Source organism: Rhipicephalus microplus, chromosome 5 (assembly GCF_043290135.1).
Source record: "Rhipicephalus microplus isolate Deutch F79 chromosome 5, USDA_Rmic, whole genome shotgun sequence".
Lineage (NCBI taxonomy): Eukaryota > Metazoa > Arthropoda > Arachnida > Ixodida > Ixodidae > Rhipicephalus > Rhipicephalus microplus.
Window position 1 is genome coordinate 50,979,129 of NC_134704.1, and position 27,825 is coordinate 51,006,953.

At 46.0% G+C, this 27,825-nt stretch overlaps 1 protein-coding gene across 1 annotated transcript; it reads right to left on the reverse strand.

Moving 5' to 3' along the window:
• Positions 1-73: 73 nt before the first annotated feature.
• On the reverse strand, positions 74-27,776 carry LOC119174572 (uncharacterized). Its single transcript, XM_037425548.2, has 7 exons — positions 27,567-27,776; positions 25,326-26,508; positions 22,759-23,172; positions 20,631-20,800; positions 17,289-17,418; positions 5,852-6,064; positions 74-649 (listed from the first exon to the last, which is right to left on the reverse strand). The coding sequence occupies exons 2-7, from the start codon at positions 26,502-26,504 to the stop codon at positions 512-514; spliced, it is 2,244 nt and encodes a 747-aa protein (XP_037281445.2). The 5' UTR covers positions 26,505-26,508; positions 27,567-27,776; the 3' UTR covers positions 74-511.
• Between the last annotated feature and the right edge of the window lie 49 nt (positions 27,777-27,825).

Below are 27,825 nucleotides of genomic sequence, written 5' to 3' on the forward strand. Positions count from 1 at the left end.
TTACAAATGAGTTTTTCTTTCCTTACGGGTTTTTAGCATGTCATGCCAACACAAACACACAAAGACACACTCGTATGCTTTTAGCACATTTTATAGGCTCAACACTACAGAAAATCTAACACATTTCGCCTAAGCGCATTACACTTTCTGCATCGATTTGCACTTAATGCTCACACCATATTGATTTTTAGCTATGATTTCGTAAGAGCTACCATTTCCGCTGACTATAAACAGATGTTGCAGAACACAACACAAAACGATAAGCTTGAAGACCTTGCAACGTCATGATAATTGAAATTGAGGCAAGATAGCTATTAACAAGGCAGGCATGTGCCTCCATAGTTTAATTCTTTGATTTATAGCACAAATGTCGCATGAAAAAACGATAACAGATGTTTTAAGATGAGCAGGTCCTTTGTGAATGTAGCTATCACAGTTTTCTCAGCTTTGGAACATAAAAATTTAAGAAAAATGCTACACGATATGCGAGCGTGACGCGGAGCCATTGACATTATATGCCGTAAATGCGCTTCGTGTTATTACGGGCCGCAGTGAGCACGTCTTCGATGGAAGCCTTTTGAAGCATTGAAACCCGCGCTGCAACGTGTATGGCCATTCCGGGATGTGAAACACGAAGATTTTTCGTCTCCTGCGAAGCACGAAAAAAGTACTGTTACCAAATGATGCCCAATGATGGGCACCCAATACTTGTGCCCACTCGATGATGTTACAAGCGACGTTAAATGACCCACTGCAATTTATAATTTCACCTCGATGCCTAACATTTGCAAGGCATTTACGGCTATAACCCAATATAGCACACAGAAATAAATTGTATTACCAGGCTAAATTGCATTCTTTTCAATCAAAGGTTATGAAAAGACAAGCTTACAATGAATGCTGGATGTAATGAAGGCTCTTCATATAATGTGTTAAACCTCATGCATACCCTTCCAAGTCCACTAAATGAGTTAAAGACTGTAGTTATTCGACTTATACGAGTCTATTCATTTATTGGAGTTACACATAGTAGTTCTGGCAGCCAGAGGAAACTGTTCATGAACAGATTGATTGCTATGCAGCTAAAGAGTGAACACAAACCATTGCAACATCGTCAAGGGCATTTTTATCATCTAGGCTATGGAGCAATAAAAACTTGGGGAAACCCTTGAGCTTCACATATAATAGTCTAACGTGATAGCGATATCCTGTCACTAATATATACTTCAACCACTGAGTGTATGCTTTTTATTGAATGATGTTACTCAAGTTAAATTTAGAGGATTACAACAATGTAATCGATAAAGCTGAAAGCGACTCGTGCCAGTGAAGCTTTCATATATGGCTGCATTCTGTGTAACTGGTAGCACGCTTTAAACCACGAGCAATTGGGCACGCGAAATGTCCCCGAACTTGCTATGCACCTGCTCCGTAATCTTAAAGGCTCCTAAATCACTAAAAGGTCGAAATTCAATTGTGGTGGGGAAATTGTGCACGAGTGTACAGCGAACACGGAGCCTCGAAAATTTTTTGAAAAAGTGCTGTAATATCGGAGTTAGACACGTTTGATTATCGAAACCGCGACGATCACTCCTTTCGCTCTCTCCTGCGTTACACTCCATGGTATCCTCTCCCAAAGCCGGATTGCCCTCTCGCCGAGCACCCCTCCTGTTTTGTATCACCGGCTGTTTTGTATCACTATCTCACTGACGCGCTGCTTGAAACACCATCTACTTCTGGCTGCCGTCTACTACGTGGACTCCATCAACTGCGTACTTGTGGCGAACCGCGGCTGCCGTGCTGGCCTGTGCTTATATGAATCACGCCGGTAAGTACCCTGCGTTGCACGCACAACTTCAAAAGATCGCCAACATGATGCACCCGTACACACGCACGTAGGCAACACAACGAACAACAACAAGCAGCACGGACAGCTGCTTGTAGACTAGCCGGAAGTCATAGGCTCCTCTTGCTCGACCAATCACAGCATATTTGAACGGCGCATCAGAGATATTCGTACGGCGTGTCACGCAAAAGCCCAGTAAAAAGGAGGGATCGTTTCTTGAAATTCGTGGTGCGCCAGCAGCTCGTAGCACTGCCACGTGTAAAATAGTTGACCGAGACAACATTCTGCACACAATGCCCTTGCTTACTTGGAAGTGTTTGGAAAATATCGGAGGTGGTTTAGAGGCCCTTTAAAGGAATCCGGCCAGTAATGTCCATGCCTTTTGAAATGGGTGGCCAGCTTTGAACCACTAAGTTGTTATGATCACACATTCTGATGCCTAATGGTAATGTACGATTGTACCACACAATATTGCTATGGATATTACATGTTGTATTGTGCAGCCTGTATATAGGACACTTGTATTTGTAAAGCATGCAAGCTATTCTCATGGTATTTCCAAGCAGACGAGTGGCTGTGTGGTAGAACACCTGCTATCCACGCAAACGGCCTGTGATCAATTCTCACTCGGACTCAGAAATTTTTATTCTTTAAAACTTTATTTGCATCTTTTGGTCATGGACAAGACGATTTATCGCTCATAACTAACAGCACCCACACCAACACCAAAATTTCAGCGAAACGAACTCTTTAATGCTATCACATTAATGTGTATTGACAATATTGTGAAGTGCAATAGTACATATTACCACAACTACCAACTCTCCTGAATGGTCCGGGAGACTTCCGAATTTTGAGCTAATCTCTCGATTGCACGAATGCCATCTCGGAATCTTCCAAAAGTGGCCGCCATAGGAAAGGCTTTTTTTTTTTTTAATAACGTGTGTATGTCAGCCTTTCTGCTATTACAGTTGCAGTGCTGCCAAAGAGCACTTGCCACACACTACCAATCTAACCATATACCATACATAGATTAACACAAAGTATATTCTAAACACTTTAGTAGGGCGCACCTGGGCCCTGCCAGCCGCAACATGTGCTCACCACCGTACCAAAAAAAGGTGAGGGAAAAAAAAAATAATGCACTTTTGCATCTGTCTTAGCCCCCGCATTTTGTACACTAGGACTGCGCCACCCGAAGCATCATTCAGCTGCATTTACTACGTAGCTGGGGGGGGGGGGGGGGATTGCGTGTTTCCCCAAGTTCAGTTGGAAGGTCGATGGCGTTGTCAAAAGCTAAGAAGGAGCAGTACTTGCAAGTGTTTCCTGCTTTGGGACTTCGCAGAAGGGTGGCAATTATGGATTCTGTACCACGTGCGCCTGTGATGTAAAAGTTTTGCAGGGCAGCAAGGCCGACGTGAAGGTGCAAATCGCTTCGCAGAAGCATCAGAACTATAATCATTCTGCGGAAGGGTAGGGCAATATCAAAAGTTTCTTTAGAAGAGCTATGAAGACAATGCGATTTGCGCAGAATGCCTATACATAGAATTTCTTGTGCAACAAAACTTGTGTTAGTGATCACGTAGCATCCTTGCTTCAGAGAATGTTCCCGAGGGGCGAGTACGCGAAGCGGCACAGGTGCGGACGTGCCTTTGTAGGAGAAATGGCTCTAGATGCCGAAAACACAATGACGGAGGCTCTGAAATGCTGTGCTTTCGCAATCGCTGTGTATGGAAGCAATCACACTGGGTCGTGCAAATCTACCCAAATGTGGCAAAGTATTACGTCGTTTTTCGGGATGAAAGAATAAAGCAGCTCAAAATAAACATTGCTACCCTATTCTGATTTCAATCAAAATTTGGTAATTCCCTATATGAACCCCCCCTCTCCCCTACTGCGGTCTCTCGGATTTTCATGCTCCTAGATTGGCACCTATCTAATACAAATTTATATCCAGCTTCAAATTTATATCGAGCAATACCCGGATGCAAGTCCAACAAAATTAGAGGCAGTAGTTGCTTTTAAGTGGCAATTCCATTCTCAAGAGAATGTTGAGGTTTCATTACTCCATTTCAGGCGTGTTCTATTTACCGAGATACTCTACCTATAATTGATAATACCGTATAAACCACTTATAACGCAAGTTGCAAGAGTCGCGAATATCTGTACTATAACCAAAACAATTTTTTTCAAGGGCCGCACTTGTGCAAAACGTGTTGAACATGCAGCTTCACGTGTCCGAAAATCGAAACGTGAGATGCGTGCTTGCTAACACTTAAAATTCTGAATGTTAAAAGAACTTAACGTCCAAAGACACGCGCTGCCAATGAAATGAACACGAAGGGGTGGGGGGGGGGGGGGTCTAACAAATGAAAGCACCATCGCGGAAATTCGCCAGCTACTAGACCACCTCAATTATGCGCATTACACAGAAACTATGTCGAATCATGTTCAGAATTTGACGCATTGAAAGATGCCAACCATTCGATTTCATGGGCACACAGCCGATTTAAGACATCGCAATAAAATTGCGTACCACTCTTGGAGCGTTACAGGTGCCGCTCTCATCTTCATTAACAATATGTATCGTTCCTGTCAAAAGCGGCCACTGCAAAGAGTTTCGTCGATTTGGTACCAAACCGCAACTTAGATTCACGCGACTGCTACTGATTGAAAAGCAACCAACGCCGATTAGCTCTAGCTTGCCGTTTCGTATGCTGTCGCAGAAAGTTTGTCCAAAACATGAAGATTCGGCGTCAAAAAGATCGCACTAGCAGTGCACCAAGAACAGCGCGCATGATACGAAGTTCGCAAAGTTCGCCAAGCTTACGTACAACAGCGCACTGGCAGCAAAAGTGAAAGCTCGCATCATAAAACCATAAAAGGTTTTCAATTTATGGACAAGGAAGCAAACACGATATTTTTTGCAAGCTCGATAACGTCGATGTCTTTCCCGACAGGAAACTGTTAAGTGCATACAGTTGATAAGTATAGGATCACACGTGCCACGTTGAGCGGCGCGCGGCCGAAGTTACGCTAGGGACGTAGTAAGCTGCAGCCGCGTCGGCGCCGGTGCGAAGTCTTATCGGCCACCGAGGCAACCGTCCTCCTCTCTTACTCGTCGAGCCCAGCAGTGTCCCGCGGTCTTTCTTACATTTTTTTTTTCTTCCCTCCGCCCTTCGTTCATTCACACCTCTTCCTCCGTAACGACCTCGTCATGCTGCCGCATTTGTCACGAACAATTTCCGTCAACTGCATTAAAATCAGCCTTTCATCTTGGGGGACTGCACAATAAGTGGTATGCGTATACATGGGGTTCTATGGGAGGGTAAACGGGAGTAGAAAAAGACTGCATAGTAAGCGGTCTGCACTATAGATGGTTACGTTATAAGTGGTATACACTGTAGTGCCTTGTTTGTCTCATGAAAAAAATGCTTGACACCAGTCACACCTGCACAGCTCATAAACATCCTTAATGAAATAAACTATAGAATAAAGACAGTCACGTGCGGGAATGAAGGAAGAAATATTTAGGAGGTGCAACTATCGTTGTACGGGTGTCTGCAGGCGTCCAGATAACATCGCATAAAATGCAAAAATAACAAGCTCCGATGGAGGCATTTCAAATGGCGGTGCCTTGCAATAGAATGCGGCAACTGCAAAAAGAAGAAAACACTACCGACCACGCGCAGCCAGTGCACTCGCCTGTGCATTCTCTTTAGCGGGCACATTAATGTTTTGATTGTGTGTTCGTGCGTGTTCTGCAGCAAAACGCAAGCAATGCATGCGATCGGTTTCCTGAGAAACCGGACTGGCGGCAATGCCCTCTTCTGCAACCAGACGCCGCCAGCATGAAGTGGCTCTCCAGCAAAGTGACGTTACCTGGTAGCCTCGTGGAGCGAAGTTGTGCCTCCTGAATGCTCTTGCTCCATGCATATGGGCCAGGTTGAGTGTTTGAGACCTCCTGTTTGAGATAAGCCAATTGAAAAACAATGATGCACTTACCTCTTTTGGAAGGAAGTATGGTGCATCGGTCTCGAGCAGCAGCCGGTCAAGAGGAATCTTGCGGCCGACCTCGGCGAGATGACTCGTCCTCTCAAAGCATATCAGCGGTGTGATGCCCAAGCACAGGTTCGGGAATGCTCCAAGCCACTCCTGCGCCTCAGGCCAGCCCCCCGTGAAGCAGTGACGGTGAATCAGGTAGTCCCTTGGCACCAGCTGAGGGAGAACGCGAGAATGGCTTGACCCTTTGAGAGTCAATGACTTAAAGGCACAGTGCGCAACACAAGTCCCAAATTGTCAATGTCTCGTACTGTGTTCATACAACTGTAGGTTGACCCACAATTAAAACCGAAACATACGCCTCCAAGAAAAGCCGAAAGTGACGATGAAGGCTATAGCTTGGTTACAACATTACATTTGCTTTCTGTCAGTACACTTGTTCGAAAGGTTTCTTTTTTCCCCTACTTTTACTACCAACTGTAGACTTGTGCGAAAGGCTCTGGTGGGTGTAACTATCATTTAAGGAAAAGCCACTGCCACCTAGAACTTCAGTATAACAAGGTTTCAGCGTTTTCAGTAGGTTAACACTCGCATAGAAACAATAGAATGATAACGGTACCAGTTTGGGCTTGTTTGTTCACTGTACACTGGCTTGCAGAATGGTACAGTAAGAGATGAAGACAAAAGGTGACATGATATTGGGTTTTAGCTATAAATGCTTTGAAAATGTGCTAAACATACAGCTGAAATTATTGCACATCACTGCGTAAGGTACAGTTTGTATTTTAATTTCATTTTTCGCAACAGCATTGAATGAACACAGGCATTGGGCTCTGTACGATGACAGATTTTCTTTTCTTTTCTTTTTCTTTTTTTTTTTTTCTGTTCAGCGGGTAACAAATATTTGCTGTTCACACCCCGGAGTAGCCATAGATGTTTTAGCAGGGGTTTCAACCCTTAAAAGTGTGTCCGTTGAAGATAGCGATGCGGTCCACTTATGTTTCTGTTTGTCATTCATTTTTTGCCCCCGTCTTCTTTCTGCACTATGCTACAAGCCAGTTGATGTCCGAAAAAAGATTGGATGGAAAAGATGTAAGCTTATGATGATTGATTGATATGTGGGGTTAAACGTCCCAAAACCACCATACTGTCACGCACCAAGAGCCGTAGAGACAAGACAGGAACAGCGAGGCAGAAAGACACGAGCGCGTATCTTCTAAAGCGCTAACACACACTTTTTCTTCATTCTCTTTGCCCTTTTCGCCTGGCTAGGGCTTGCCGGCTCACAACTCTAGGTGGCATTATTCCGCCTCCCATTAGAGCATCGACTCGATGCTCCTACACAAGGGGACAGCAAGGCCCATAAGGTGAAAAAAGAGGGAGAAACGATACTTATAGTGCACAAGGCATATGCAGGTGCAAAAAAAAAAAAGATGTCTGTGGTTGGTCATACTGAAAAAAAAAAAAAAACATCAACACAGTTCAAAGTTCGTTCAAGACCTTATGGATAACGTAAAAAAAAAAGAAAAGGTTTGCTGCCCGGGCACAATAAGGCGAGTATCACCGCTGTTGTGACTGGCACCCGAGCTGACGAGGGAGCGGCGCTCTTTGGATCTTCAAATAAGTAGCCGACTGGCCGGCTGCCTATGACTGCCAGGCATCGTCCTTCCTAGCTGGTGGGTGAGACGTCGTGTCGCCATGAGGCCGTAAGTCGTTAGAAAGAGGACAACAACTACAGCATCTTCCTTGGAAGCGACCGCCGCGGCCGCCGCAAATCGGCCCGCTAATCAGGCGAGCGGTTCCGCGGACCCTTTGATGGATGCTGTCGGGAGTTTAAGACTCCAGCGCCATGTAGAGGAACGGCAGATTCGAAAGCTCGCCATGTAAGAAAGAGCTCGTAATGTACGAGAGCTCACTATGTACATAATGTAAATAAACCCTCTTCAAGTCTCTTCCTCCTGCCTCGACAACTTCATCCCGTACCTCCGGTGCCTGCAAACACCAGTAGTTGGCAGCGTTGGGATACGACTCCGGGATGGTGAATGACCTGGACCAGAGGTCAGCTGAAAGCCCTGGAATTCATCGAGATCGAAGCAGCGCACCGCGACCGCAAGTAATGGGGTGAGTGCCTGGCTTTGTGCTTGAGATATATCGAGTCTTTTAGCCTAGATTCATTAAGGGATAGATATCACCTACAACTGCCTGGCCACTGTGGTTGCTATCTCGGCACAAAGCAGCACTGGACAGTTATCTGAGCAAGTAAATTAAGCAGGAAGACTTAGATAATTCATTTGAATCAAGTGTTAAATTCTGTGAAATATGTAAGGGTATGTTGCGGGGAAAACTTGAGATGTTGTAAAAGCCAGTAGATTGAGAAAGAAACAGGAAACAGGTTCAAAAGGGAGGTTGGTGTGTAGTGCTACTTGTGTGCTTAAGCTTGTGGTCTCCGCTGTGGGATTTGCCAGGCTTAAATTTCTACAGACCCAAAATTGAAACGCTGGTGGGTTTGTGTTTCGTCACAGCTGAGCCAAAGCAAAGCAGTAGTCATGGACCTCATGAGATTAACGAGAGATAACTTGCTAAACCTGTGTTGGGAACTCGACCTAAATTTTAGTGATGATATGCTTGATGATAGTTATAGCGCGAAAACATAACGACGACACGGAGACACGAAGGGCACGAAGGACATCGTGTCGCTGTGTCGTCGTTTTGTTTTCGTGCTATAACTATCATCATGCCATACCAACTAGCTTAAGCTGTCACACTTCTAAGATATGCTTGAATCTCAACTCCGTGAAATAATTCTTGAAAGCAAAATTGAAAAGGCAGAAATTGAGCACTTCGTGAATATGCATTTATTAGATCAGGAAGAGGAAGAGAAGCGCAATCGGGACAAAGAGGAAATCGAGCGAAGAAATAAAAAACATAGGAGGAATATGCAGGAATTGAATGAGGAGATAGAAAGGATGCATCGCAAAGGGGTGGCATTGCAGCAAAGAGGCCAGACATCCGTAGATGTAGCGCACGAACGGTGCGATGTAGTGGCAGTGCTGTTTAAGGCCGAAGAGAAGGCTAGGGCCCATAAGGACATGGTTGAGATTCGAACTAGTTCAGAAGAAAAAGAGCTCGCGGTCGAAGCAGGGTGTGAGGGTTCCGTGGTTGTGGAAATGGAATTGAGATTAACAGAGTGCTCCACGAGAATTGAACCTTGCAGCCCTATAGATGATATCGATGAGCATCAGAGGCGGACGAAAGGCTCCAAAGTTGGCACCAAGGAGTGTTCCAAACGGAGAAAGCGTCCGAAATATGGAAGCGCGACAAGGCTCGTTATCAGCGCGGTGCGTTTGACGAGGACCTTCAAACGGCGTGGCGGATTCGCGAGAAAAGGCTCGTTGTCTTCTCTGGCTGGCTTGAATCGCATGCGTCTGAGCGGCCGGAGAGTAAGGAAAAGAAAAGCGCAATCTACGCAGCCGCGGTCTAACGATGAACTGATAGGCGATCATCAGGACTGTGCCCGCGAGACAGGAGAGGAGCATATCGATGATGAAGAACGTCAGAGTGGGACGAAAGGCTCCCAAGCCCGCGCAAAGAAGCGTGCACAGGGGAGAAAGCGTCCGAAGGGCAACAGTAAGGCAAAGCTTGCGATGAGCACAACGCCTTTGAGTAAGGGCTTCATACGGCGGAGTGAGATCGTGAGAAAAGTGCTGTTGTCATCTCTGACGGGTCTGTATCCTATGCGTCCGAGCCGCCGGAAAAGAAAAGCGCATCGCACGCGGCAGTATTTGCATAATAAATTGCTAGGCAATTATCAGGGCAGTGTGCACGAAAAATCTAACAAGCATGTGGGTGCTAATGAGCATCACAGGTGGACGAAAGGCTCCGTATACGGCACCAAGAAGCGTGCAAAATGGAGAAAGCGCCCTCAAAACAGGCAGGCGAAAATCGCGATGCGTTTGAGGAATGTGTTCAAATGGCAGAGAGAAATCGCGAGAAAGTTGATTGATATGTGGGGTTTAACGTCCCAAAACCACTATATGATTATGAGAGACGCCGTAGTGGAGGGCTCCGGAAATTTAGACCACCTGGGGTTCTTTAACGTGCCCCCAAATCTGAGCACACGGGCCTACAACATTTCCGCCTCCATCGGAAATGCAGCCGCCGCAGCCGGAATTCGGACCCGCGCCCTGCGGGTCAGCAGCCCAGTGCCTTAGCCACTAGACCACCGCGGCGGGGCGTTCATCGCGAGAAAGTTGCCGTATCGCAAGCGTCCGAGCGGCCGAGGAGCAAGGAAAAAGAGAAGCGCATTGGGTGCATAAGTGGTCAGAGAGAAAGGGACCCTTCCGTTGTTTTCACGGCGCATTGGACGGGGTGCGGAACACAGAGGTTGGTGGGTTTCGCGAAGTAGCAGAAAGGGATGACGGAAAGTCTGCTTCAAGGAACGTCGCGGGGTTAGGTAGCAAGGCGATTCACTTATACGTGTGTTGTACACCCCGCTTGCCGAGAAGATCGTTTTGGGCGCGACCACCACGACTTCGACTCAAAGTTGTTGAGAACAGCTGTTAGTTTATCAAAAATGTTGACGCAGGACTGTTCAAAGTAATGAATTGTTTGTTTACTTTAGTGATTTTGTACATAACTAGTTAGAACTTTGCTTTCGTTGGCGCTCTATGGTTTCGGTAGCCTATATGCGTTGTACATATATTTATTGGAAGAATAGCGATACGCATTATAGCGAGTCGCAGGGCTTAAGAGATGCCCCTTAAAAAAAAGCGTAGACGGAAGCCGCGTCGTAAAGCAAAGAATATGACAAAGAACACAGCAGGCTTGAGGAAAGTTGGCAAACATTCGAGGGCAGTTTACAGAATGAGGCGTTTGTCGTCGGCACCGGAGTTGGTTTGTATGCGTCAGAGCCGCCGGACAAAACGAAAAGAAAAAGCACGTTTGGTTAAAAAACAGAAGGAAGGGGACGGTCAGCCTTTCGTCGCTCTGTTGACGGCACGTTTGATGGGCCGCGGAAGTGCGAGGTCCGTGGCTTGCTAATAGCAACTGAGCGAGAGTAAGAGCTCTAGTTGCCAGCAAGAAGCTTTGCGGGAGTCCGAAGCGAAGCGAATGGGTTTTGCCATTGTTCCATTTCCCGTTCGCCAAGAAAGCCCCAAAGGACGCGACACCAAGCGTTCGTCTCAAAAAGGAGTAGACAGCGGTAGGCTTTTGAGGATGGTCACTAATAGATTTGTTTTGTTTTGAAGACTGCTTTTGACGATTTCAGTTTGTTTTGGGTTTTAGAATGTGTTCTTTAAGTATGTCGACTACTACATATTGTTTAGGTAACCCATTTTCGCTTTTGTTCATTTCTTGGGCGTTGTACGTTTCTCTAAGGTAAGCGTTGTGCGATTGCATAAGCGACACGCCTAGGAGCCTGCATCATGGTAGATACGTGTAAATGAGCAGGGGCGACGTTACGAACTAAGTACGACAAAGCGCAAAGATATTATTAGTTTTTTCAGGGTTCATGCGAAAGTTTTTTTTGTTAATTTAATGTTTTGTTTGCATGTGTCTGGTGTGGACGAAAAGCTATTTCGTGAGTTTAGGTGTATGCTTTGTGAGAGTAGTAACCGCAAGGGAAAGTCAAGTAGTAGTTCATCTAGACAAGAGCACTGTGATGTGCATTCGCGGATGTAGATGTTCCTGATGCAGGTGCAGCAAAACAGTTGTCTCTTCGTCAGCTCTGGGGAAACTGACGACTAGCTTTGGTGGCACAAAATTTTGGGAACTAAAAGATAGCGTGAAGCAAAAGGCTTTATTTTATGAGTATGAGGCCTGGTAGGTACAGCGGATTGCTCACTCTAGCACACAGGTATGCCACGGGGAACACCTAATTTGGCAGTAATTTTCTTGAAAGCAGTATAATGGGAAGATAATTCTCAAATCAGGATTGGACTTTTGGCGAAAGTTCGGACAAACCTTCCTATTGCTGCTCTGTGTTGTGATACTACTTAAGGAACGTTGTTTTGGAGAATTTGTTGGACTCGATGTGTCTCAGTGCGGGCAGGGCCCTCTCCCGTGCCTGTGGAGGTGTGTATGAATGCTTTTCCCAGAAGATAGCCACAAGGAACGAGCGGGAAAGAGTCTTTGGCTGGGCGTCATCGGCAGTGGCCTGGAAGACAGCACCACAATACGACACTTCGGGCAACCTGTGCAGATGGTCACCCTAAGGTCGAATCTCCCGCAGGCGGACGAGCTGTTGTGACTGGCACTTGAGCTGACGAGGGAGCGGCGCTCTTTGGATCTTCAAACAAGTAGCCGACCCGCCGGCTGCCTATGACCGCCAGGCATCGTCCCTCCTAGCCGGTGGGTGAGACGTCGTGTCACCACGAGGCCGTAAGCCGTTTGAGAGAGGACAACTACAGCATCTTCCTTGGAAGCGACTGCCGCGGCCGTTGCAAATCTGTCCGCTAATCAGGCGAGCGGTTCGGCGAACCCTTTGATGTATGCTGTCAGGAGTTTGGGACCCCTCGACCAGCGGCACACACACAACGAGGAAGAGCCCCGCTGGCGCCACCTTGGATTGCAGTGATCACGGCTCAATATTGGACGTTCACGTGGGCCGTGCATGCTCGTCCCTCTCGCCAGTTGTGTGATCTGTGATTGGACGGTAACCTCTGCACGTGTTCCCTGATCTAGGGATTTGGGGAGAACATACACTTTATAATGAGCCACCCGGCTCATTCAAAAGAGCGCCATGTAGAGGAACGGCAGATTCGAAAGCTCGTTATGTAAGAAAGAGCTCGTCATGTACGAGAGCTCACTATGTACATAATGTAAATAAACCCTCTTCATGTCTCTCTTCCTCCTGCCTCGACAACTTTATCCTGGACCTCCGGTGCCTGAAAACCCCGGTCGCAACACCGCGTAAAATAAGGTTTTAGGCGGACGACATGCACAATCTCTGTTCGTGGTGAGTGGCACTGGGTCGTTGCCGAGCCTCCGTCTGAAATAACTTCATAGTTGACCTCGTTCTATCGCCGTAATACTTTGTAAGGTCTGAAGTACTTGCTCAGGAGTTTCTCGCTGAGACCTCGCCGTCTAACAGGAGTCCGAACCCACATTTGGTCGCCAGGTTGATAGGTGACTTGTCGATGGCAGATAATTTACCTTCGGGCGTCTTCACATTGCTGCGATCTTATGTGTACGTGAGCTAGTTGACGTGCTTCCTCTGCACGCTGAATGTAATCCTCGACGTCAGGAGTTAGCAGCTCATGCTGGTCGATGTCACAAGGAATCATGGTGTATAGCATGGTTTGCACATCTCGACGGTAAACGAGGCGGAAGGGTACGAACCTTGTCGTTTCCTGGGTTGCGGTGTTGTACGCAAACGTTACGTACGGCAGGATCTCGTCCCACATTTTATGCTGCACATCCACATTCATAGAAATCATGTCCGCCAGCGTTTTGTTTAGCCTTTCTGTCAAGCTGTTACTCTCGCGGTGGTATGCGGTTGTCTTACGGTGGTTCATGTAACTGAGTTTGAAGATGTCGTCCAGCAGTTTTGCCGTAAACGCTGTCCCTCAGTCAGTGATGATGAATGACGGGGCGCCATGACGAAGCACTATGTGGTGCATGAAAAACTAGGCGACTTCAGATGCTGTACTGCGTGGCGGTGGCTTCGTTTCGGAGTAATGCGTCAAGTAATCAGTCGCGATGATGATCCACTTGTTTCCAGAGTGAGACAAAGGAAGGGATCCAAGGAGGTCAATTCCAACTTGGTCAAATGGCGTACGTGGTGGGTCAATGGGTTGTAAGAGGCCTGCAGGCTTTACAGGTGGTGACTTGCGACGCTGACATCCGCGGCATCCTTTCACGTAGCGTTTAACGCAAGCTGCGAGTTTTGGCCAGAAATATAGCTGTCGTACCCGGTCGAGCGTCCGTGAGTATCCCAGATGGCCGGATGTCAGCTCATTGTGGCAGGCTAATAGGATGTCATCACCAAGGTCTTGAGGAACGACTAGAAGATAAGATCTGCGGCCAACACCGGTGTTTTTCTTGTATAATATGCCGTGTCGTAAGCAAAATGACGGCAACGTCAAAGTTACAGAAAGTGAACGAGGAACAGACGCAGTGCTGCCTTCTAAATGACCGATGATGGGCTTTAACTCGCGGTCCGCTCGTTGCTTACTGAGGAGGTCCGCCCCACTGAGAGTCCCCAAGAAGGCACTGTCATCTTCTACAGCTGTATGGTCGGATTCCAGAGGTGCTTGTGATAGTGAGTCAGTGTCTTCATGCCATCTACCCAACTTGTATACGACGGTTACATCAAACTCCTGAAGTCGCACACTCCATCGTGCTAATCCCCCAGAGGGGTCTCGGAGGTTAGCCAACCAACATAAAGCGTGGTGATCAGTCACAACTTTAAATGGGCGGCCATAGAGATAAGGCTTGAACTTTGTAATCGCCCATGTTATCGCGAGACATTCCTTCTCTGACCTTGAATAGTTGGTCTCGGCATGTGATAGAGTGCAGCTCGCATAGGCAATCACACGTTCGGTCCCATCTTGTGTTTGCACCAAGATAGCTCCGAGACCAATGTTGCTTGCGTCACTGCGCACCTCTGTGTCAGCGTCCTCATCGAAATGACCAAGTACAGGAGGGGAAGACAATCGATGTTGCAGTTCTGCAAAGGCAATCGCTTGTTCGTCAGTCCACAGAAATGTGGTGTCAACACGCGTAAGTCTGATGAGAGGCTCCGCAATCTTAGAGAAGTTTTCAATAAAGCGGCGATAGTATGAGCAGAGCCCGAGGAATCGTCGAAGACTTTTCTTGTCTGTCGGAGCTGGAAAAGCGGCCACAGCGGCAGTCTTCTCGGGATCAGGCCGAACGCCTGCAGTGCTCACAACGTGACCCAGGAACTTCAGTTCTTTGTAGCCAAAATGACACTTCTCAGGCTTGAGAATAAGGTCAGCGGATCGTATAGCTTCAAGAACACTCCGAAGGCGACGAAGGTGCTCGTCAAACGTTTCTTAAAAGACAACGACATCATCTAGATAGACGAGGCAACTTTTAAATTTGAGGTCAGCGAGAATGGTATCCATCATTCGTTGGAATGTGGCCGGAGCGAAACAGAGGCCTAATGGGAGCACTCGGAATTCACACAGACGGTCAGGAGTTACAAAAGCTGTTTTTTCGCGGTCACGTCCATCGACTTCAATTTGCCAATAACTACTTTTGAGGTCGATTGAGGAAAAGTACTTTGCTCGCCTAAGCCTGTCAAGGGAATCGTCCACTCGAGGCAACGGGTACACGTCTTTCTTTGTGACGTTATTCAGCTTCCTATAATCGACACAAAAGCGAAGTGTACCATCCTTCTTCTTTACAAGGACCACTGGCGATGACCATGGGCTGCTTGATGGCTGTATTACACTGTTTTTAAGCATTTCCTTCACTTGCTTTTGAATCGCACGTCATTCGGTTGGTGAAACGCGGCAAGGCTGTTGCCGTATAGGGTGCGCGTCGCCCGTAGGTAATAATACGGTGTTTGGTAATCGATGCCTGATGGATTCTCGATGAACGTGCAGAACAAGCGTGGAATTCTATCAACAGGTTGTTAAGCCTTCGTTTGTTTTCGTCAGAAAGCGTTGGATTTATGTCGATGCATCGGAGAGGTGCTTCGGCATTATCGGTTGCCTCGGAAGCGGACTCAGTCACATCGGTTACTGGGTAGGCATAGGCAATGACAGTACTTCGTAATGAACAAGCCAATCTTCGACATCCTCAAGTGCAGTGCCATGAAAGGGATTTGGTGTTTGCGGTGTGAGTAAGGAGCAATGGAGCGGCGTTGTGCCGTCCGTACCGATGGGGTTGGTGTCGGTAGGGCTGGTTGGAGCTGCTATGTTGTTTGCGAGCAGTCCAAACTCAGTAGATTGCCCTCGGATTCTTCTGCTGGCGCAGTGCACAGGAGTGACCACCGGTACGACGCTTGAGTTTCTGCTATGTCGAGGGGTACGATCCATAGATTACCCAGCAAGTCCACCAGTTTGTCACGCACCAAGAGCCGTAGAGACAAGACAGGAACAGTGGGGCAGAAAGACACGAGCGTGCATCTTCAAACGAAGCGCTAACACACACTTCTTCTTCGTTCTCTTTTCCCTTTTCGGCTGGCTAGGGCTTGCAGGCTCACAACTCTAGGTGGCAATATGATTATGAGAGACGCCGTAGTGGAGGGCTCCGGAGATTTCGACCACCTAGGGTTCTTTAACGTGCACCCAAATCTGAGCACACGGGCCTACAATATTTTCGCCTCCATCGGAAATGCAGTCGCCGCAGCTGGGATTCGATCCCGCGACCTGCGGGTCAGCGGTCAAGTACCTTAGCCACTAGACCACCACGGCGGTTGGGTCGAGCTAATGTTACGACATACAGACTTGTCTTCCTCAAGGCTAGAACAGAACTGACTTGTTCAGCGCTAGCGTGTCTACGCTTCCTACCCTCTCCTCCATCCTAACAAAGAAGGGGCGTGTCAGGTATTGCCCCTCTCCCTCCTTTGTTAGAACGGAGGAAAGGGCACGAAGCAAAGACACACTAGCAATGAAGAAATCAGTTCTGTTTTAGTCTTAAGGAAGACAAGTCAGTGTGTCGTAACGTCACCTCGAGCCAACCCTTGTTCACGGTTTCTGATGAGCCAGTTTATGATAAGACGATCACTACTTGCTTGCGAGCAAAGGGAAATTCTTATATCGGCAAGACTTGTAATTTGCATTATTAGAGCATCTCGAGGGGATAGTTGGTACAATCTACTAAGTGACCCTATACTGCACGGAATGAAGAAAAGGACCATACAACATGAAAGAAGGCACAAAACCAATAGAGAGCAATAGTTGTTTTGTGCCTTCTTTTCTGTAGTCTTTTTTTAATTCATGCAGTTTTCAATTGTCTACTAACTGGCATACATGGAAGAAAAATATGTAGATGGGCCAGACTTGACACAAAAAGCACTAAAGACGGCTAGTTTTGTCCCCCAGTGAGCAAAAGAAAGTAAGAGAAAGAAGGGGAGACCTGTACCACCGGGAGGTATGACGGGTTGAAGTCAATACAAATAAATTGAGAGGGGATAGATCATAAAGGTACAATTTGAAAAAAAAAAAAGGCAATCATACTAAAAAAAAAGAAATTGTTCGGAGATTGCAGGATTTGATTGATTTGTGGGGTTTAACGTCCCAAAACCACCATTTGATTATGAGAGACGCCGTAGTGGAGGGCTCCGGAAATTTTGACCACCTGGGGTTCTTTAACGTGCACCCAAATCTGAGTACACGGGCCTACAACATTTCCGCCTCCATCGGAAATGCAGCCGCCGCAGCCGGGAATTGAACCCGCGACCTGCGGGTCAGCAGCCGAGTACCTTAGCCACTAGACCACCGCGGCGGGGCGGAAATTGCAGGAAGCCCACCTCCTTGAGGATGTCGATGGTGTCTTGAGTCGAGTCCCGTGAGTGGATCACCAGGGGCAGCTTACGATTCAAGGCAAGCTTCAGCTGCTTCCGGAATACAGCCTTCTGTACATTGTGGTCACACTGGTTCCTGCAAAAATGGGGCATCATTCAGGCCTTACACTGGTTTTGCAGGTGGTAGCTTGTTCAAGTTTAGTTCAAGTTTAGTTCAAGTTTATTCATTGCTGAGTACATGAGTACAAAAAAAAAAAATGAGCTCACATAATATATACAGCGTCAGGAGGTCCCAAAGTAAGAAACTGTCAGGGGGACCTCCTATCGTTAATGGGGTACATAAAAGGTAAGTAACAGCAGCAAAAGCTACAAGTGCGAAAAAAAAAAATTAAAAGTGCATTCAAAACAGAACAATAAATAGTCAAATCGAAAAAGTTAATTTACCAGAACAACATTATACAAAACTACAAGAATACGAAAAAGCAGGAATTGAAAACGTAGAGGTATTAATGAAAATGTTTTATTACAAATTAACAAGGGGCTCAATTAACAGTATGCTTTTCATGTTATGTTTAAAAGACTGCAATGAATGAGACGACTTAACATGAAGAGGGATATTATTCCAAAGATGGGATTTTGCTTGAATGAGCAAGAGACACCGTTTGTGCTGCTGGAGGCTTCGCCCTATAAGGCCTCATTCACACAGATGTGAAACATCTCATGTGAAAGCACCATAGTATAAACACATCTGTAGCAGCTGCGACGAAGCGGCGTGCCATCAGGCATCGCCAGCAGCACGTTTTCACTAACAGCGAGTTCGGCCAGCTCGGCCATCAAAGCACACCAATCCGTATTCGACGTGCCACCGCAACGCAGATACATAAAGAAAAAGGTTGATAACACTTTGTCATCAGTTCTGCAGCATCTTTGTTAGCTGCCACTGTGACCAGATCCTACTTAGCTGAATGGCGATTGTTAACTGCGGCTTTTTAGCCTTTGATTGATAAGTTTTGTGGGGCAGCGATCCATCACCGTGCCATCGACACTCCTCAGCACCATTAGCAACCAATTTCCGACATAAAATCGACTTGAAAACTTTCTATTCTGATAAAAATAAGTATTGTTTATAGCATTTTATGGCCCTATAAATGTGGCATAACATAATCTACTATAGCAACATTTGCTTCATCAAATTGACCTACGAAGAAAAAGAAGGCATGCTCAAGCAGGCACTATGGTGGAAAAGTTCGAACAAGCAGTGGCCGGCTTTTAGCCTGCTTCAAGCCTAACATTGTTAAAACAATGCTGTGTTAAACATGACAACTCTTTCATTGCTGCCTCTCACTGTTGCCATTAAATTGAACGTTTCCCGATTTAGTACTGCTGCTATTCCTGAACTCTTCCCATGTCCACAAATATCTCAATGCACAAGTGGTCGAAAATATCATTCAGCAATGACTGTCTGCTAGCATGAAGAGGCCATTGTAAATGTTTCCCGGCGCAAATGCAAACATTCTTGGAGCACAGCTCTCAGGCTTTTGTTCCCTAGTTGAGTGGCGTCTACCTTCTTCCAATCTAACCCAAACAAAAGGGTGCAGACAAGATCTCCTGGCTAGAGTGTCTTGTGCTATGCAATGCTCTGCTTGTTCTGCCAATTCTGGCTTGATTAATCTCAAGCCTTTGCCGTTGAAATACAAAAAGATAAACCCATTAAATGCACACACAATAAATAAGAGAAGGCTTGCTGGACATCCGGAACATTTGCCATAAAAATAGGCACAATAAATAAATGAATTATTTAATAAATGAAAACAACATAAACAATAAATAAAGTCAAAAACATATTGAGCACTAACAAACAGGGACGTAAAGGAGACGAGTTCTCAAGTTACAGTTAGAAACAGGCTTGAAAAAATGGTAATAGTGAAATTAGGTGGTGTCCAACTACAGTTTACACTGCCGAACCAGTAAATTTTTTATTTAAGAAGAATACTAAAAATAACAACAATTGTATTAAAACAATCAAACGGAAATAATTAGAATAGAACTTGGAAAAACAATTGAAGAATGAAGAGAACTCCCCAACTGTATGTACGCACGTTCCTCTCAAGTTCTTTGCCTCGACATATTCCCAAATGAGAGAACACAAACATCTGCATGGACATTTTACATAGGGGAGTATCATAATGGCCAGTGATTTTTACTTTTATTTTTTTCCCACCTACCTTCCACTGCCGTTATCTTATTGTGCACTCAACCATGCGTCTAATGGCAATCGCACTAACCTTCCGTTTTTAGGGCCACGACTCGCAATGGCAACAACACGTCAATAAAAATTTCAGCGCTAGGTGCATGCCACTACGACAGGTGGCACGGGTGAACACTCAATAATAGTTTTTTTTGTGCTCTCTTTCAATATCAGCAAGAACACATCCACAAACAACTTCCCTAATCATCCGCACGCCACAAAACGCATACGCACTGCACAGTCAAAGCGCTGTGCTCATGGAGCAAACAGGGTGTGGTATGCACTGTCGCTACGTAACAATGAGCCTGCCAGCCAAATCTTAGAAACTGCATTAACATGACAAGTATTTGGAATAATTAAACAGAATGCCAACAAAATCATGAAAATTGCATAGTAAGGCGAAAATGGAAACATGTGATGAAAAAAAAAATTGCAAATAAAAGTTGTGCGCTCGAGCCGATGTTTTTCGAGTTGAAACATATAAACTCAAACCTCGACATAACAAACACGGAAATAACAAAATATTGGTTGTAACGAAGTAAATAAAAAAACAGTTTTGGAGTAGATACAGTGTTCGGAATAACTTATATAATAAATTTTTCAATATAACAAACTTGTTTTCTTGTAAAATGCAACCTTGTTATAATGAGCTTTGAGTGCACACATAAGAACGAAGATGGTACGAGGCATATACACAGAAGCGCCAAGAAAATCAGTTCCAGCCTTGTCCACTTGCCGAAACATCAGCTCGAGCACGCAACTCCTGTTCACAGATTTTCTTTCACAGCAAAGAACATAACATGCAGCAATGTAATGTGAATGCGGCATCACCAACATTTGACTCACAACTTGATTCTATAGGAACGAGCCGTGGTATCACGAAGCTCCCTCGAGAGCCGACTGCCTACGGTTGCGCCAAACCTTAAAACGAAAAATGCTTCCCTCCTAAGAACCCCGCGTGACCTCGATTTCACCAGACAGCACCACAGCTTCCCCTCGAAAGCACAGCACCAAAGCAGTGACTAAGCTAACTATGAGGCACAAATGTCATGAAGTGAAAACGACTCTACCGGGAATATGAGCACAACTCCTGCACTCACTTGTACGAGTAATCGAGGCCGATCTCTCCGAGGGCTACCACGCTGGGATGGTCAAGGGCATAGACGAGGTCATCTTCAATGTCGTTGTTGTACTCGCTGGCCATGTGCGGATGGCATCCAAATGCACCCCAAACACCATCTTCTGCCAGCAGGCTTCCCCACATGTGGCGCTGCATTACGAAAAGTTCGAATTCAAGAGCCTGGAACAGGACACTGCACATGCATACCTTTCCAGGCAAAATGCACGGACATGAAGTGTCGCGATATAACCGATCCTCCCGTTTCACGTACTAACGTGACTCCAAATCGAGGGCTGCAGTTCAAGCCGAGCATCGCGAAATCTTCTAGCACACATGTGACTCAGTCGCTGCACCCTGATTGCGTTCAGCTTTCTCAACGAGGCTGCCATGCATGCACATTAGGATCACGGCAATTGAGACTCGAGGGAGTTCTAGTACTTTGTTTCACTTATCAGAAGCCCTCGTGTATGACTCTGGGCAAGATACAAGCTTGTGTAGTAATTCACACATGTACACCTGCCCCGAGGATTTTGGAATGGTGGAAGGGGGACGTGACGAATGAAAAGTGGAGTGCTTTTGTTTCCCGTTTCTCAGGATCACAGCATCGTCAAAGACAGCTCTCTATAACTGCCAGTAAGCTTGCTAGATGTGAGCGATCATACTCATAATTATACGAATCGTGTAAGTTGGATTTCTTTGCTCTCTCGCATAACAATTGCATCCCAAACTGGGCGCATGACACTCTCGATAATTTTCAGGTTGTCGCGAGAAAAAACAGGGCCTAGAAGATCTCTATTTGCAATGCTGTGATGGCACCCGAGACACACCAGTTAGCAAAAGTAAAGTCTACAAAACATGTATCTGTTGCCCAGAGCTGCTGCGTTGGTGTGGGCTCATCAAAAAAGGCACTTCCAAGCCGTGTTTCCTGGGGTCTGATAGTATAGCCTTTGTGTTTATGAGTCACTGCCATGCGCTATGCCATGAACGAGAGTCAGAGGCCTTCTGGAAATGTGTTATGTGCACTGTGTTTTTGTTTCTATCTTGCCGCTCCCATAATGAATTTGGTGCCACTCTAAAAAGCTGCCTCCCCTTCACTGTGCTGGTAATTTCGAGTTGTCGTAGGGGGGGCGGTCACTTGGAATATTACGGTAAGTGCATTTGAGACATCCCTCTGTCGTGAATAGACAGAAGTAAACGGGCCTATGTCAAAGTCACCAAGGGCTTTCTGTTTCACTGGCTGTAAACGAAGACATGTTGGGCCATGAAAAAACCTCATCAGCTCAAAGAAAATGCTTGAGTCTTTGAAAATGGCACAAATTCAAACATGCACTAAAGAAGCTATGTGCACTTATTCAAGTACAGAAGACTCTCGGTAACCATAAATTACTTAATTAGAATCAATGCTTAACTGAAACAACCACCCTTAATGCGATTGGTTCCAAACTTGAATTCTGCATCTCTATTCACCTCTTAGTAATGGCACGTTCATTAAGCACAACTGACTTTCCTGGCTCCATCAGGTTTCGTTTAATGAGACCCTCCCCTACAGTGACATCAATCATTGTAAATTACTAAGAATCTGCAAGGCACATTCATCTAAATCCACAGTACAGTGACGCAAGGTGCATAGAAAAGCAATATAATAAACCTTCTCTAATAATTACGTGCGACTGGTACGTGAAATTACAACTCTTCAGCCATTAAGTATAACAGAGCTGACCATAAACATAGTAAGCTGAGGAAATTTAGCCATATAAAAAAAGCTGGCGTATGTCATCAAAGAGTGCTCAAAGTTGGGTTAATTGAATCCCCAAAGCTTCCTATGTAGCATGCTGGCATAGGTGAACAAATGGTATCATTATTTACCTTCCTTTCCCATGTTTTCCTGAAATATCATCAGTTTGTTAGAGGACTGAATCAAGCTATAAGGAATGGGCTAATGGAGACCATTCCTAGTCAAGTTCACCATCGTAGTCTTTTTGTAGCATAGTCGCATAGATAGGAAAGTGGTAAAACTACAAGTTTTACAGTAAACATACCAGTTTTTTTCGTAGCATTGTCGCATGGATAGGAAAGTGGTAAAACTACAAGTTTTACAGTAAACATACCAGTTTGAAAGTTTGTGGGTTGCAAAAGTTGGCCACGCAACCCTCATAACAGTCTGGGAAGGTGTCCCTGTGCTTGAGGCGGAACTTGGCGTAAGTTCCGGTGTGACCCACTCGGCTGAATATGAAGTCCAGGTGGCAATGCGAGTCCACCAGGCCCACCTTTGGTGGAACCGAATATGGCCACTGCTTGGAGAGCAAGGGCATGTTGGGAGCTGTTGTCAGCGCCATCTCCGAGGAGGGCGTGGAAGCAGAACGGGGCGCCCAACGGCTGAGCTCCCGTTGCGACCGTTTAGGGCGCGTCGGTGTAGCCGGCTGTGAGGTGGGGGTCAAGAACTTCGGTCGGAACACCACTTCTGCAGTGTCTTCCTCCTGGTAGCAGAACATGTCCAGGACCTGCCGATCTTTGTCACCACCCTGCAAGCAGGTATACCGAAGAATCCTTTTCATAACTGGAATGCTAGCTTTACTGGTATATAGTTTACTTAACTAAAAGTGACAGGTCACTGCAAACAGCATACGCAAATGCAGTTAGCTACACAAATGCAGTTAGCTTGCGCTACCATGTGAGAAACTTAAACTTAGTTCTTATTACATCTAGTACGGCCAGGGTTACAGGAATTCGTTGAGTGCATTCTCCTTCCATTCGTGCCAGCCACACTTGGCAACGACTTTTCTTGATGGCACTATAGAATAAAACCAAAGTGCATGTCTGCTACCATGCCAATAAATAGTACTTGTAATAACTGACAATTTTATCATTTTGGCTTGCCGAAATAATAGCTGATCTATTCAATATGAAACTCGAACAGTTGCGGAAAGTTGTCCATAAAATGCAGTTATTGTTCACTTTTGAAAAAAATGCCTTTTTTTTTCTTCCATTTCTTAGACCACATCACCTATTCAACACGCCCGTTTTACGAAGTAAACGTGGCGTCCCATGACGTAGTGAGTCAGTGTGCAGCTGCAAACGTGCTGTTTAGTTCTCCAAGCAAAATATACCAGTAATATGGCACTAAAATGTACACTGAACTGTCGGAATGTTTCTCCCATTCACATTTTCATGTAAATAATTTTACAACTGGGTTAACAATGCAAGTGAGTAAAACTGAAATCAGCCGCAAGGTGCCATACTACATGCAAAGCAAGTAGTATGGCAGTAGTATACGAGTAGTATGATTTCTACCTGACTTGGGGAATTACTGGTAAATTCCGGGCTGCATGCTCGGAGGTCTCGACTACTATTGGCAGCATTTTATGACAATGCTGAAAATGTGTTGCAGGGACCCTTCAAGCTGTATGACTATAGCGTTTCTTTAATAGATAAACAAACTGATCAGACAGTTTAAACAAAGCATGTCAGCCTTACCATCTCGGTGTAACACTGCAACTGAGCTGTGAGTGGCAGCATTGGTTCATGGCACAGTGTTAATACAAACTGTCTGAGCTCCATACCGCACTGTGCATTATCTTCCCAACATCTCAGTCGAGTGCAATGCTGGTGTAGCTTCTGTGTACTCTCAGTGCAACATGAGTGCACCCTGGATGTACTTTCCCCTGACAAGTGCCACTCAAGGTCATACCAGTATAATCTGGCTCAAACGAAGTGCCTCCAAGGGGTGGCTTCACAAGTTTAACGGAAGCATCCTCAAAACATTGTTCAATGGTGCTCTCTGGTTCACAACCTCCCATTGTGAGACACACAGACTGCACAACACATCGTAGTGGATTACACTACAATCATTGTGATCTATTGGGCTTCTTTCACGTGAACCTAAATATATCTGAACAAAGCATCTTTGCGCATTGCTCTGTAGCTGCTGCAAACATAGCTGCTGTAACCAAGATGAGAACTGCAAGCTTCAGCTCAGCTGTGCTCTATGCCTGTATTACACTTTGATAAAATAGGGCACAACTTGGTGCATCTTTCTGTCCCAAAACAAGTAATCTATCTCGTGTGCTTTACCTAAGGTTACTGCTGTACGCATTGCATACTTTTAAACAATGAGCGACCTACACGCTACTAGCGCGAAATATTCTTGAAAGTGCTGAGCTGTAAGTTTTCCAAGAAATCGAATGCAAGAGCCAGGTGATTATTGTTGCAGGACAAAAGGACTGCGCAAATGGTGCAAGTTACTGTTAGTGTGTGTGTAATTAGGTGGGTATAAAACATAATTTTAGTGCAAGCACACACACACAAGAATGCACACGCATACACAGCTAAGCAAAAGTTTTAGCAATCGTGCTAGGCATTGGTCGTTAGTTCTCTCCCCCTAAAAACTTTGTTACAGTGAAATGAGGCCATAAACGAACAAAGATGATGATTAAGCTTGCCTTTTAACCCTTTTAACCCCTACATTCGATGTTCTGCAAATATTTAAGGTTGGCTATTACTTGTTGCTAATGAGATAATTCTAAAACACAGTTTGTAAGACACATGCATTCTGTCAAGTAATGCTTGACTCTAAATGTCACGAAGCTTATGACAATGGCACCAAGAGGTGAACTGCATACAATTCACAAAAAATATGTCGCACAGTTGGCAATCTGACACGCAACTGATGCCTTACCTCATCTTGCTGCATGCAGTACATCCTGTAAGTGCTTGGACCACGCCACTGCAGGCCACCTCTGAAGACAAGTGGCTGAGTACCTGACAAACGTGCAAAGCCATCCCTAGCATCTGGGCCGGAACGGCTTCTTTTGACTAATGGCCACTCTTCATCAGTAACACGCTTCACCTGAGCCGGCTCCATTGCTGCTCCGCTGTCCCAAGTAGATGACAAGGGTGAAGTCTGTAATAATGAGGGCATTGTTCTACTAGTGCCTCCAGTTGATGATAAAGGTGAAGTTTGTGATGGCGTCTGCACTGCTCCAAGGCTGCCTTGTGCTGATGACAAGGGTAGAGCCTGTGACGACGACAGCACTGCTCCAAAGCTGTCTTGTCTCGATGGCCGTGGTGAAGTCTGTGATGAGAGCACTGCTCCACTGCTGTCTCTAAGAGATGACGAAGAAGAAGATGCTGACAATGACGGAGGTGGTATATGCGGGTTGTAGAAAGGCATCTTTGGTTGTGTTCCTGGAGACTGCATTGCCAATGGCGGCGGTGGAACATGGGGGTCATAGTATGGCAATCTGGGTCCAGGAGAATCCAGAAAAATCGGGGAAATGGAGGGTTGGCTTGACTGAAGCTGCCACACAGACACTGGAGTGTGCTGCAGCGGAGTAGAGCATGTAGTGCCTTCATAATTGTCCAGCGGCAGTTGCGAGTCAGATGATTCCAGGGAGCTCTTAACGCTGAGATCTTCCTGGGAACACCACCTGCGCCTCAGTTCGGCATGATCATCTGAATACGAGGAATCGGAGCTGCTCTCAGAGATAGACATGTCGTGAACGGGCTGTGGCGTGAAGCATCTTCGGGTTAAGTGTGAACGCTGTGTTGCTGTCCGCCTCGAACACGGCGTGCTGTCTCTGTGGCTATGTGTAGTACCAGACGGACACCATTTCTGCTGTTCAGGAGTTCTACACGAGGTATCGGTACTGACTGCAAAACTGTGTCCTGCAGATGAATGACACAAAAGTTCTGGAGCATCGTGTGCAGCAGTGGTGCTGCAACTAGGCTGAGCATGAGCAGCTATAAGCTGTGAACTTGAAATGCCATTACACTGCCTTAGATGACGAGGGCTGTCACTTTCAATGACAGAACAACGCAGCTGGGACTTGCAGGGAGCGTGATCACCTGATGCCATCGACCTGAACAGAGTCAGTTGAAGAGCAGGTTCAGCATTAATGACTTGCCAAACACAAAGCATTTCACAAGGTGCATTAACATTAAGTAGACCTAGCCTTTGTAAGGTCAGCACAAAAATAAAAGCAAACAAAAGCGAATGTCACTACGAGCATTGAAACCGTCATGGTATGGCAATTTTACCAGTAGAACAGCCTTAGACTATGGTGACCTGAAGGCCACAATGCAAAAAGTAATGTGGAATATACTACATCAGACAAGAGTTACGTGTGTGTATTTTAGATAATAATACCTGGGGTTTTACGACCTAAAACCACAATATGATTATGAGGGACGCTGTAGGGGCGGACCTCGAAAATTTTGACCATCAGATGTTCTTTAAACTTCACTGACATCGCATAGTACACGACCTCACCTTGCCTCTATCATTTCGCTTCCACCGAAAGGCGACCGCCGCGGTCGGCATCGAACCCAAGACCTTCGAGTCGGCAGCCGAGAACTATGGTATACTTGCGTGTATTTTCACATTTCACGCACTGCAGAGGATGACATTCCGAGTTGGGTCAAATCATGCATCGTGCTTTAAACTGACGCGGATGCTTACACAGTACGCTCTCCGGAGGCCTGTGAGGCCAAACATACGAAACCAAGCTAGCAGGTGTTACGAATAGGCACATCAGACCATGTATGCCGCTACCTTAAAAAGGGTCACTAAGCATTCCGCTGGCGCAGCATGATATTGCGCTATTACACTGCCTGGTTCAACCAGCCTGCTGCGCGTGCTAAGCGTGGGCATGACTGAAGAACGTAGAAAAGATGTCATGAAACATACACTCCTGTCACGTGGTGTCAAACTACAACCTCCGACAACGTGTACGTCGTGAATCCATGAAGAGCGTCGCTACTTGCAGGAACCGACATTCTCATTGTGAGCGCACCACACAAGACACATTGATGTACAGAAGATGTCACAGTAGGAGTGCCTGCCACCGAAAGCTAATACTGTACTGCAACCTTCCCAATATTGCAAACGCAGCATAAACCGAAACTTGTGTATACTTACCGGCTCGCGATTACTCTTGGTTGTCTTGGTTGAAGATCTTCGGTCGCTGCAGCTGCAAACGGTCCTTGCGAGATGTGAGACAACGTTTTTATCGTAGCTAGTAACGTAACCGGGAGTAGCCTTCACGGCTCCGCAACCACGAGTAGCCACGCGCTGCGGTTGCTGCGGTCACGTGCATTTACAAGGTTGTCCACAACAGATGTGACGCTTCTGACAAAAAAAAAAAAAAAAAGAAACGCTGAAGAACGCAGCGAATTTG